The following is a 13,514-nucleotide window of genomic DNA, read 5'->3' on the forward strand; positions in this document are numbered from 1 at the left end:
AATAGATTAAAAAAAAAATAAGGATTTCATATAAACCAAAACCAAAGCCAGCATTACTTCAGGTTATGGTACATAAAAGAATCTTGATGGTTTGGGGACAGTCATCATATCTAGCTATAAGACCAGATTTTAAATTCTAGGTTATTGACAGGTTATAAAATGTTAAGTGGAATAAACTGTAAAATGTGCATTATCTACACATGAGAAGGATGGAGTTTATAAATGCTAAAAGATTGTGTCTATTGGCATTTAGTGAAATCATTCCCTGATCCTGATTCTGCACTGGGTGGAGGAGGGAGATTCCAAAACAAAAACACAAAACAAAACCTATTCGCTCAGCCTTTTATTTCTCCCCCAAATGATCTCAAACAACCAAACTAAAAGCTCCTTCATTTTCCTAGGGGAAAATCTTTACCTATTTGCATACCTAGGAACTGAAATTAGGGATCTTTTCTACCAATCCCTGATACCCTTATTAGGTCAATCACTACCTCCCTCTTTCAGTTTTTGTAGGTGGTTTCCACACAGTGATACAGTAAAGGGTCTCCCCCTCCCCCGCCCCCAGAAAGGAAAAGGAAAGAACCAAGGGAGGGCAAGGGGTCTTCCGGCAGTCAGCAATGGCTCCTCCAGGCCCTCTGACTAGCACAGCCCAGCACCCTGGCATGATTCTAACTTAGGTTTGGTTGTCTTGTTTTATACAAAGGCAAGTGAAGGTGACTTCTTAGTGTTCAGTGCATGAAAGAAAAAAAAAAAAAAAAAAAAGAAAAAGAGCTTTAAAAAGGTAAAAAGAGGGAACAGAAGTGCTCAAAAATAATTCTCAGGGACTCATCTTGAGAGAATTCCAGGCGAAGCATCTGACTCTGTGGGAGTATCCTGCCCCTGTTCCCAGTGCAAAGACCTCCATGGTCCAGGTTCAGGAGCAGGGACAGTCCTAAATCACTTTTTTTAGTGGTTTCCAGGGAAAAGCTGTATTCCTGGACATGCCACCCATCCACCTAGGCTTCGAGACCTCACAACTTTTTGGCACTGTCATGCAATGCTGCTGCCCGGAGGGTGGTCCCAGCCAAGCCCCGGTTGCTGACCCTTCGGACCAGCACTTTGGAGACTGGTATTTTTGTTCTGCGTAACTCACTCTTGGCTGGTTGCTGGTGCCCAACAGCGTGGCTGGATGGAAGGTTCGAGAGATGCTTGATGCTAATAGGGATCTTCGAGTCCTTCAGTAAACTGCCTGGTGTTCGCAGTGGACAGGTGATGGTACCTGGAGATACCGGCTTCAATCGGGACAAGCCGGCCGTCTCCTCGCTGGCAGGGGGGCCGGCGGGGTTGGCATCCGGGTCTGCATAGAGGTCGTAGAGTGCGTCGCCGCTGTCGCTGTCCCGGGGGAGGCCCGACTTCTTCCCGCTACTCGCACTGTCTTCCTCTGGGCCAGGCGTGGTGGAGTCCCAGTAGCCCTCGTCACTGTTGGGGACACCTTCTTGCGGCTCCTTCTCCGAGTGCTTGGGCTCCTCCTTCGAATGCAGCTCGGTGGGGACCCTGTGGACTCTCCTGCGCTTGACCGAGGACGCATCCTTGTTTGACTCCGCACCCCGGGCATCTTTAGAGGTCTCAGGCGCCACCTTGGTTTCCGGGACTGGGGCCACCTTTGCCACCGCCTCCTGGGGCCCTTGCCCTTGCTCCTCGGTCTGGGACAACATGTCCCAGAATTCCTGGAGATAGGTGTCGTCCACCCCATCTGGGCTGGCCATCTCCTCCCCGCCTCCTTGATAGGCCACCACGCCTCCGGGGGTCTTTTTAGACAGCACTGGCTTGCCTGGCCCGGGGGCATGCTTGTCACAGCTGGGACCTGCCTCCTCCTCGGGGTCTGCAATAATATCTCCGCAGCCTGTAAGAGAGTCAAAGCTTTTCAGTGAAGTCACGTCAGAAAACATCAAACAAATACGATCGGCCGATGGGTCTGAGGGTGGATCGACAGAGGAAGGGTCGGGGATTGTGGACGCCCGTGCGCTGCCGCCCTCGGAGTCGGCCAGGGGGACGGTCTCTGGCGCAACGTCCCCTGTCCTGGAAGCGTCCTCGGCCTCCACCGCGTGCGCCTCGCCGGCTCCCGGCTCCCGGTGCCCTGCCGCGTCCTCGGCCCGCGGGCTGCTGTCCTGGGCGCCCCCGGGGCTCGGGGCCTCGCCCTCCGGGGCGCGCTGGGCGGCGGCGGGCGCCTGCGGTCCCCCTCCGAGCTCACCTGCTGGGTGTCGCGGGGCATCCTGGGCGCGGGGCGGCTCCTCCTTGACGCACTCCAGGCTGGCGGTCAGCGAGCCCGGCAGCACCAAGCTCCCGGGGGCGGCCGCGCGCGCCGGCCTCGGCCCCTCGCCGCCGCGCTTGTCCTTCCTGTGCCAGCGCATGCTGCTGAAGATGCCTTTCAGCCCCCTCTTTTGTTTGCCGGCTGCCTTGCTCGCGTCCGCGGGGTCCCCCTTGCCGGGGTCCGGCCTTCCGTTCTTCTTCAGCAGGGAGAAAAAGCTGTGGGACTTGGCCACGGAGCCGGGCGCCAGAGAACCCAGGCCGGGCGCGGCGGCTCTGGGGGGCCCGGGGTTCGGCCGAGCCCCGCCGGCGTCGCCCGGCCCTCGCGGCTCCTCCTTCCTGCCCCCCTCGAGCACCACTACCTCCGCCAGCCCGTCGTGGGTCCTGCTCCTCACCATCCCCGTCGTCGGAGCCGAGCTTTTCCCATCCCCTTTGTTTTTGACCCCAAAAATGCTGGGCATGGTGCCACCCGATTTCCTCTTCTTGAATAATTTGAAAGCAGCTTTATTAATCTTCCCCGACGGCGGCGGCTCCGCGGCCGGCGTTTCCGCAGCACAATCACAATGCAAGTCCATGTCTGCCGCGAGGGTCCCGGCCCCAGCCTCCTCCTTCCTCCTGCAGACCCCCGCGGACGCGCGATCGCAGCCGCGCGCGCTGACAGCCCCGCCGCCGCCGCTGCTCCAGCCCGTCTCCATGGAAACCGAGCGGACCCGCGCTGTCGTCAGCCGCGCGCTCGCGCCAGGCCACTGTCATCCGCGCTCTAAATCAACCTGAGCCGCTCCTGCCGCTGAGCTCCGCTGCTGCAAAAGAACGCACGTAAAAGACCATCTCCCCTCCCTCGAAGAGCTTATATAATACCCTAACCCACTTCCATCCCTTCTGGCTCCACGCTGCAGAGGGTTTTTGGTTTTCTAATTTTTTGTTTCCTTTGTAGAAAAACACTGCAGCGCAGCCTGGAGTTGATGGCAGAAATTCAAGTTGCAATTACGGAATTCAAATTCCATCAACTCACTCACCTTCAGATACCTCCTCTCCGCTTGCTCTTTCTGGACACCCAATCCTGGATCACCAAACGCCCTCAGATAGGACAACGCCTTTCAGCCCAACACAAAACGGTCCCTCCATCATCTGTCCTGGATCCTCCGATCTTCGAGTCCTTCTCTGTCCTCCACATTTGGGTACTAAACCCAGAAGAAGCGCAGCGTGTCTCTTCCCACGTGGGACTGGTCCAGGGCTGACTCTCAGTTCCATATTGCTTTCTTGTTACTGTTTCTGACTGTTCTCCTAAAAGCACCAACCATCAGACAGTAAGCAACATCAACTAGCAACTTTCAGCAGTGCCTTCCACTGGGTATGACAGCTCTGTAGGGTGGAGGGTGACCTAGCTTTTACTTCAGATTCCAGCAGCCAGGGGCTTCTGAACTCCTGGAAGTCACTACCTGGCCCATCAAGGTCACAGGAGAGGAGCTGATGGGAAACACAGCTGGGAAGCTCAGATCTGCTCCACCGGTGGGCCTTGGTGTCCAGGGGTGGTTCTTTTCTCTTCCACTGGGAGCTGGTTCTTTGCAGTTCCTGCTGCTGCCTGGTCTTGTACTCCCCCAGGCTAACAGTTTCCTTCCCCTACAGGGCACACAAGCCTGGCAGGGTCCATGAGAGCTGGGGCGAATGGTGGCTGCTCCCATCTACCCAGTATGAAGTCAAGGAAAACCTCACCTTCAGGAGAAGCTCCATGTGCAGGGTATTTTCTGTGTTCTGATGTGAAGATGGCTGATGTTGTTATACCTTCATATCTGTATCTGTCTTCCTGCCAAGGGCTTAATAGAAGAAACTTGGAGAAGCATTTGCAAACATACACAATATATAATTTATATCTGTATACTCTTTAGTGTTATTTCTTAAATATTAATTATACAAAATATGTATATATATACAGACATAAATAGTCATTTTCTTACTCATCCCAAATTTCTTACAGGTTTTTTGTTGTTGTTGTTGTTCCTGGTGCTGGAGATAGAACCTAGGCCTTGCACAAACTAGGCAAATGCTTTACCTAGCCTGTGAGCTTCTTTTTTGTTATGTGCTACTTGCATTATGCTAAGAAATCCCAGTCTCCACACATTCAAGTGGGAGTTTTGCCAGTCACAGATGTTGGCCATTGTGGTTTTTGTAGTCATGAAATGTGTTTGGTTCACATTTATGCTTTGGGTTAGTTGTGGCATGTTGCCCTTTTCTGCACATATGTATGTATGTATTTTTTTTAAGCTATCTAAGGCTGGGAAGATGGCTCAGTAGAATAAGTGCTTGCCTGGCAAGCACAAAGGCTTAAGTTCAATTCCTGGATTTGCCAAAAAATAAAAATAAAATAAAATAAAAAGCTGTCTAGTAAAACAAAAAAAGCAGTGAGTTTGGGATTAGGTAATTTTTTTATTCCCAGAATTCCAGCCCCATCAGCTCTTTCCTAGTAATAACAGACATTTCTTCCCTGAATAGGACATAAAGCTAAGACAGGGAGGCCTGTCCCAATTCTAACCGACCACTTGACATGATGAATAGAGTTCTAGTTGCTCCACAGAGAGACACAGTGTGAGGGATTATAAAGAGAAAGTCATTCATTATTTCTTCGCTGCCCTCAGTGGACAATTAGAAGACCCCCAACACACAACAGGCGCACTAGTTATTTTGATATGTGGGTTACTACATAAGTGTGTCAGTTGATGACTGGGATCAGGGAAGAACAAATTAGACCATAAAAATCCTCTGCTTCTCCATCCCTGAATCTGAGAATTGGAGGAAGATTCCCTGCTTACCCAGTGGGGAACGCTCACCTATGAGAACAGGCCAAATGCCATGTTAATTTACATGAGAATCCTTGAGGCCCCTGAGAGAAAATTGGCAAGGCTTTTGGGATGGATGTCACCCCTTTGGAAAATGACACAGAAGCCAAGAAAAAGGGACAAAGTGGCCTTCAGTCTGGGGAGGGTGCCTGTGAGAAGTCCTTGGCCCTGAGGTCGAAGAAGACCAACAATCAGCTGAGAGCCCTGTCAGAGCCTGGGGAGAGGTTAGCTCTAGAGGCTGTGGTGTGAGAAAAGGCCTCCTGTGTCTTCCACCTAAGGCTCTGGTTCTGGAACTACTGGAAAGAGGGAATGGGATCAGCTAATGAACCTATGAGGAGAACTGGACAGCTGAGGAGAAGCAGCATGGCTTGTTGGGTGGCAGACTGAAATCAAAGGCCATCGAACCCTCGCCAAGAACCACACAGATCTGAAATTGCTCTTCACAGTCAAGGGCAAAGGAAGCAGAGATCACACTGTGAAGAGATGGAAATTTCTCTTTTCTGAAAGGCAGACAAGATAGTGAAGATAATTTTACCAGAACACTTCAGCTTTTATGAGCTCATTTATTCTTTCCCCCACACAGCCTTACTTTAGAGAGTGAACAGAAGATGAGAGCAGGCAGCCTAGGAACAGGGCTGAGGGAAAATGTTTGGGCCATAGCGCTTCCAAAATGGTACAGTACTTCACAAGCGTAAAGGGCGAGTATTTTGGCTGGGAGACACATGTGAGTTTTCTCTTTTCTTTTGGTACACGAAAGTGTTTGTTGTGGAGTAAAGGCTTTTGTCTCTGGGCAGCCAGCCTTTCTGGAGGATGACACTAAAGCAAGAAGAAGGTAAGGGAAACACAAGGAGGGATTGTTTGAGAGCTTAGTGACACCATTTCCTGCTTGGGGTATCTCACCACTGAACCCCAGCCACCACTGTCCTAAACTTGCATAGTGGATTTTCTTTCTTAGGTGAAAGTGCCCAAGCGAGGGACAGTCCTTGAGGCAATACATGCTCTCTGTTGGTCTCTGCAAAGCTCTGCACTCTCCACTACAAGGTCTGTGGCTTCAGTCTATATTTGCCTTGGGTCTTAGAAGGGATATTATTTAATCAAAGAGGTTTGGTATTGATACGCCAGAATTGAGAGCAGTGCCGCCCACCTGAAGACTGTACTGCCCGTATGAACCTCAGCCAAGTTGGTGTGTCCAGCTCCCTGCTCCTGTCCACTCCCTCCTGACCCTCCTCCCAGGTGAGCTCTGGAGCAGTGCTGCCAGTGAGGCCCTGCACATGTCGAGTGCATCAGCAAAAGCTTCTGAGTCACCAGCCTTGATCATCCTCCTGCTGTCAACTCTGCCCCATGTTCAAAGCCTCACCTTGTTTTCACACAGGCTGAACCCAGTGTGAATGCCCAGTGCCAGGAGGGAATCGTGTGGGCCATCCTTGCGGGCAGCCCAGTCCAGGGTGTGATGCAGCTGGTACTTTCCTGTACCCTCCTTGCCCAGGTGGCAAAGATGCAGGTCCTGATGCAGGTGACAGGCAGAATGTAGACTGGAGGCATCTGAGCACAAGGAGTCCTTAGCTGGACTGAAGTTTTTATATTTTCTTTAAGCATATTTTGATTCTTGGATTTCCAAGTATCAGTTTTCATTGTGGGTTTATAGCTTCTCTGTATACAGGTTTGTTCAGGAGAGAAATTCATTTCTAATTCTAACACGTAGTATAAAACCACAGCATAACTAAAAATTTTTCCACATTAAACTTGGGGTACACTTGAAGCCACAGAGGGGAAAGAGCTCATCTCAGGAGAAGGCAGAGTCCCACACTGGCTCTGGAGCCATCAAAAGCTCAGGGAGCGAGCAGCTCTGGTTCATCTGCTGTCTTCTGGGTCCTTCTTGGGTTTGTACCAGGATTCCAGATACAGAAGTGAACACTTCTGCACAACCCTGGTGGATCCAGGGGCCACCTGGCCAGGCAGCAGCCTTTGAGAGAGCAGTAGTGTTTCCAGTTTCTGGTAGCTGCCATAACAACAATCGCTTGCCAGGCCACTGTCTTCTACTTATGTTGGCCAGAAGTTCCAGCTCAAGGTGACTGCAGGGCCTGTTATTACTGCAAGTGAGGGAGAATCTCCCATGCCTGGCTCCTGGCTTCTGGCTGCTGCCAATGAGCTTTGGTGTCCCTTGGCTACAAGACAGAGCATTCCAACCCCTGCCTCCATCACCACAGCATGCTCTTCTCCCTTGCCTGTCTGTCTGTGCACTAGTCCTGTTCATACAAGGAAACCAGCAATACCGGTTGCAGGGCCCACCATACACTGGTATGACTTCATTGGAATTTATATTTTAGGTACATTTGCAAAGACCAAGTAAGGTCCTCTTCACAGATGCCAGCTAGTAGAATTCCAGGTAGCTTTTCAAACACAGTTCAACCTCTATTAAGCACTGTCATCAGCAATGGTGCCAGCATTGCCTCAGTTTCACTCCTAATGGAGTCACCAATGCCCTTGGCACCACCAATGCTACAGGTCTTGGACTCAGGTTCTGATGGCTTTCATGTGCTCACGGGCTGTGCTGGTAGGTGTGGGCCCTTGGCAGAGCTCAGCATCATGATGGCCCTGTGCGGGATGCCAGTGATGTAGGGCAGTACCATGCCAGCCAGGGTAAACAAGAGAGAAAACAGTGTCAGCCAAGAAGAGCAGATGTTGAAGTACAGTGTGACACCCCCGGGGTCCTTCTCCAGGACTGTCTGGGAGAAACACAAGAGGGACATTGGAGTTCTCGCATTGTGGCAAAGGCAAAACAAGCTAAACTCTGTTTGTGGCCCCAACTGTTCTCCTCCCATTGCACTCAAGCCAGAGTAGCCTGAGAACCACAATGGTTCACACCGTCACGCCGGTCTGCTCCTCCCAACCATTCCCTTTGTTCCTGCTCTCTCTCATCTTGCTAGAGCCACTCTTAGAAGATACTCTGGCTCTGACTGCAGAGCAGGATGCAATCTCTTCAGCTGCCAGCAATGAGGCAGGTACACTGAAGCCAAAAGCAGGGCAGAATGAGGTCAGATAGCAGCGGGTATAAACACAGGATGCCAGGGCTTAGGGCATGAGGATAGCAACCCTAGAGGGCAGCCAGATAAGGAGTGGGAGTCAGCTAATAGGCAAGGGCCACAGTTGGGCAGGAGGAAGCAAGGTCTGGAATCCTAGACTGAGGCTGGAAGGGGCTGCAGAATCTATTTGCATCAATTGGGGAAAGCCCGAGCAGCTGCCCCTCAGGTGTCCCTTTGTTGTCTTAGAGAAACTCTGCCCTATATTGGCTTCTGGATGCAGTAAACATTGCAGTCTCACCACACTCCAGCCAGCTCAGCAGATAGGCAGTGTGCATGAAGCTCCCGCCAGCTGAGGTGGGCCCTGTCCACCCATGTTCCTCACCTCCCACTCCCAGCTACTGAGCAACTGTCTTCCACTTTGAATTCCACTCAGCACAACCCTGAGACCCTTGTGGAATCACTCACCCCTTTTCCTAGCCACTTCCACTTCTGTTTAGGAGACAGGGCAACATTCTCCTTTTATTATTCCACTCTGGGTTAGCCCCAGCCCCCTTAGCCTAAGATCCTCTTGTTCCTGCCATGTCAACCCTAGCGACAACCACAGAAGTTCGAAGCAGTAGCAGAACCAGTCAACTCTCCAGTTTCTATCCAGGAATGTAGCTCAGCTGTACAACACATGCCTAGCAGGCAGAAGGCACTCAAAGAAAGAAAAAGAAAAAGAAATTACAGCTAGCAGCCCCAAGCATAGTCAGTTTCAATTTCTAAGTTCATGGGGAGCAGGGTTTCTCCTCCCCAGCACTTCACAGATAATCTGGGTGGAGGACACAGAGTGCAGGGAGCAGAGCCCCCTCCTAAAGACCAGATTCTCACACTCCGGGAAGTAGCTTCACTGTGCACAGTGAACTCAGAAAGGACTCTAAGAGTCCCTCCAGTGCCATGCACCAGTATTAGTCCATGTACATGTGTGTGGTGAAGCAGAACACTTCCACAAAAAAATTGTGTGAGGCAACTTCATTCCTCACAGATTAGCAGCAAAGGACAATAGAAGCCTAGAGTTCATGACAAGCCAGTCCCCTGAGGCTCAGCAGGACTACCCTGGACAGGTGGAGTCTTGTCCTGTGTATCTTACATTGTAGTAATGCAGAGAAACCCTGAAAGCACCCTCACCCTGGGCCCTACCTCCAGTGGCAATGGGCTCACTGGACGAAAGCACTGCTGGACGTCCTGTTCTAGGAGTAGCAAGAACAAAGCTTGGGCTGCTTACACTTTATCTGTTTCCAGGCCCTTCTAAAGTTACTCTGAGAACAAGGAGTGAAAAAGAAGGAGACCCTCGGGGAACTTCTTCTTCTTCTTCTTCTTCTTCTTCTTCTTCTTCTTCTTCTTCTTCTTCTTCTTCTTCTTCTTCTTCTTCTTCTTCTTTCTATTCTTTTCTTTTATTCCTCAAGCTCTTGAGGTCTTGACTCATCTGGATATCAGATAAAACTACATCCAGACCAATGATACATCCTTTAAAACTTACTGCCTAGGACAAGATCTTGGCTCCTGAAGTTGAAGTGACTGTGACTTTTGCAAACAAACAAACAAAAAAATGACGCCCCCTCACTTGACATATTGCCATGGTCCTCAAAAATATATGTTGAATTCTAGAAGCTGAGCCTTATTGGTTTTTTCTGCTACCTGCTTATTCCCTTATCCTCTAGTCTCTACATTTCCTAACAGCCCACATACAACGTACAAATATACTTGTACTTCTAGTTGATGCTCCAATAATTCTAAGCCTATTCTCTGAACATGTCCTTGTGCTTTCTGTGTCTTGTATATTATTGTCCCACTTGTGAAACTAAGCCCTCCTCTGCATGCCCTGTAGAGGGGCTAGGACACCAGGTCCTCTCTGCTTCTCCAATTTTCATGATATGTCACATACACTCAGACCACTTTCCATATAGTGCCAAGCACCATCCACTTCCCTTACTTGGCTCTGACTTTTCGGGAAAAGAGGCTATGCTGAGAGGGAAATGTGTGGGTCTTCCTGTCTGTGATGTGCAGAGTGGCTTGAACAGAGGCTGAAGAGTTACTTCTGGGACTTCTCCCCAGATCTTTTGAGTCAAGGTGGGTCACCTTCCTTGGTAGTTTAGTGTATTCTTTGGGACTGTGCTATCTAGACCTCTGGAAAGTGGCCTGGAAGAGGTCTGTTGGAGACCACTATGAAGTGGCTCTGAGCAGGATTTAGTATTAACTAATTGGTTTTTCATGTTTACTTGTGAGTTTGCCCAAGACCCAGGGCAATAGAATGGACTCAGTAAGTGAGCCTCTGTAAGGCACTGGGCCCTACTTCATATTGGCCTGTGAAGCTGGGACACCTCAAAGGACAAGATAAGTCCACAGCTGAGGATGGTTGGCTCCAAATCCAATTAACTTAAAGGAGACTGGAGTTGCAGACTTCTCACTCCTGTGGTGAAGCACTTCCTGGAGATAACACAGTTCTAAGTTTACATAATTTATTACTTGGAAAAGTCCTTAGAGGGATTCCCAGGTACTTCCAGATCCCTGCATTTTCTTCAGTGTCCCCCTGCTTTCTTTGAAAAGATAATAAATATGGACCACCCAGAGAAGTTCTCTGACTTAAATCCCAGAAAATCTTTGAGAGGGTTTGGATCCTCCTGGAGCCCTGAAAGCATTCTGTTTGTGTCATTTATTTAAGTCTTCACTGTGCACTCATTTGGGAGATTGTGGGCCTGATCAACCAGCAAAAACTAGGTTGTAGTCTGTTTCTTAACCACTGTTTTCATCCACTTGGACTACAAGGACTGTACTCCAGCCTGGGTGGCAAGGAGGTGTTCAGATGGGAAGCAGAGTGGGCAGATGGGGCAAAGGGATAGAAACTAAAAAAGAATTGAAGGTAAACAATAGAAATAAAGATTTTTTTAAGGAAACAGAGGGAAATGGGGAAGAAAAGAATGAAGATACAATGTGTGTATGTACAAGTTGCCTATGATGAATGTGATCAGTATGTATATGAAAGTGGGGGCCGGGGAGATGGCTCAATGGAATAAGCACTTCCCTGGCGAGCGCAAAGGCCTGAGTTCAATCCCCGGTTCCGCAAAAAAAAAAAAAAGTATGTATATGAAAGAAATACCAATAAACTTAATTAAAAAAAAAAAAGTCCAAGACCAAGGCATCTGCAGATTTGAGGTTTGGTGAGAGTTTGCTTTGTGGCTCATCGATGGCAGCTTTTAGGTGTCTGTACACTGTATGTTCTCCTGGGCACTAATCCCACACCTGAGGGCTACACCCTTGTGACCTCATCAACTTCTCAAGGCCTTGTCTCTTAATTGCATCACTTTGGAGGTTAGCGCTCCAACGTGTGGATTCTGGAGGACACAGCGGGACCACAGCTCTCACCTAACAAGTGCTAGGTACCTACTGAAGTCAGAAGGATGGGTCTCCACCACGAAGTCATTCACCGCCCAGCTTTTACCCCTCTGTGTGTCTCTTGGAATCTTATTGCCATCTACATCTAGCCAGTAGAAGGAGCAAGAGATGCTGGAAGAAACAGGCCCACTTCTTAAAAGCTTTGACTCACATCCACCAACTGGTGACTCTCACGTGGCTGCATTATGAGAGTGGCTAGTACATTCTAACTGTGTACCTGGCCACATTTCTATTACTTCAGAAGAGAACAGCTTAGAGCAATGAGCAAAATCTGCTACATTTCTGCACACAGCTGTGCTGGGAGGACACCACCCACCTTCCCAACACTCCCAAATCTGTTAACTCTCAGAACTCCATGCTCCAATGTCCACCTTCCCGCAAGACCTAGGGAAACCTCATCAACCTGCTCTTACTCCTGAATAAACCCTCAAAACTTCTTCACCTTGGGGCTGGGGAGATGGCTCAGTAGAGTAAGCACTCCCCTTGCAAGCGCAAGGGTCTGAATTCAATCCTTGGTTAAAAAAAAATCTCCTTCACCTGCTCTTAGTTATGTGCTTCCAGACTTAACCAGCATCACCTGTTTGTAGTCACTTGCTGACCCCTCAACGAGCAGGGTATGATGGCAACAGTTGACCACACTTGGTCATGCTGCAGCCCGTAAAAAGCCATACATCCTGTCTTTGGAAAGGCTTACTTGGGGCCTATTCTCTGGGTGAATAAGTTCTTTCTATTTTTCAGTGCTCATCCTTTTAGTGGTGGGCATACTGCACAATGGGCCAACGGACCTTGTTGGGTATACCATTATCAGCTCTCTTCCTTTGGCTTCTTCCTTAGAGGTGAATATTTTGTGCTAAAGCAAATACTTTTACCCACCTGGTGTGGTAGCACACACCTATAATCCTATAACTGTGAGTTGGAGACCAGCCTGGGCTACATAGTGAACTCAAGGCCAGCCTGAATTACACAGAAAGACCCTGCGTCCAAAAGAAAAAAAAATTCCTCTCCAAATTAAATATTTTTAGTAACTGATGGAATAATAGACTAACTACCTGACGATGAAGATTGCCAGGTCTAGAGTATCTTAGGACGTCCATGTCACCCATTCCATCAGCCAGCACTTCTGAGTGTCTGCTGTATCCTGACTGCTGCCATGGCACCACCGTCATCTCTACCCTTGGCCGCAACCAGGAGATACATCCATGGAAGCCTTCAGCACCTTAAGAAGATGTTTTTGTTCCTTTTCAGGTGCTAGGCCAGTTGGATGTTATTTTTTCTCCTTTGAGAAAAATAAATCTGTTTATCTCCAAGATGGGTTAATCCCCAAATAGCCAGGCTTACTTACTGTCCCAGATCCCAGCCACCTACTGGGTTTTCTTCTTGGGCTTTAGGTTAAGACCCTGATCCGGCTTCATGCAGCTTTTATTTATGATTCATGTGCCATCTAGCCCAGCGAGCTTACTTTTTTCAAAAGACAGAAATCTCAGCAGATGAATTTATCGTGGGTTTTTTCCTAGACTTGCACTAGTGGGCTCATTAGCCCAAGCTAGCCATGGAGCCCTTTCTTTTCTTTCTTTGTCTTTCATCCTTTCTTGGTTCATTTGTAGCAAGGAGTGGGATCATGTGATCTGCCCCTAGCAGCTCTCATTCTGTATGTTTGGGGCTCAAGGACTCAAATTACCTCCAAGAAAGAAGGCTGTACTTGCTAAACATGCTTATTTCTTAAGGGCATTTGCTTTCACTTAGCAGAAGATGGAAGCTTGAGCAGGAAGCTTCTAGGTCAGCTGTATTTCATTCTAATAAAAGAGAGTGTAGCCAAAAAGAACAGCAAAGCTATGGCCTGGGCTCCTTGGAGTGTCTTGTCTGATTACCCAATTATTACTGCTCAGATTAGGAAGGGATTAACCCCTGAGGTCAGACAGATGGGGAACACTATTAAAAT

The 13,514-nt window shown here is 49.1% G+C and overlaps 1 protein-coding gene across 2 annotated transcripts; it reads right to left on the bottom strand.

The window, feature by feature from the left end:
* Positions 1-1,010: 1,010 nt before the first annotated feature.
* Positions 1,011-2,981, bottom strand: Amer2 (APC membrane recruitment protein 2). Of its 2 annotated transcripts, XM_004631035.1 has the most exons (2): positions 2,231-2,981; positions 1,011-1,882 (listed from the first exon to the last, which is right to left on the bottom strand). In XM_004631035.1, exons 1-2 carry the CDS (start codon positions 2,979-2,981, stop codon positions 1,011-1,013), a joined length of 1,623 nt encoding a protein of 540 aa, XP_004631092.1. The 2 variants fall into 2 exon arrangements, with proteins under 2 accessions (XP_004631092.1, XP_004631091.1); XM_004631034.1 differs by having other exon boundaries at positions 1,011-2,981.
* Positions 2,982-13,514: the final 10,533 nt, after the last annotated feature.

This window comes from Octodon degus, unplaced genomic scaffold (assembly GCF_000260255.1).
Source record: "Octodon degus isolate 3935 unplaced genomic scaffold, OctDeg1.0 scaffold00038, whole genome shotgun sequence".
NCBI classification, from domain to species: domain Eukaryota; kingdom Metazoa; phylum Chordata; class Mammalia; order Rodentia; family Octodontidae; genus Octodon; species Octodon degus.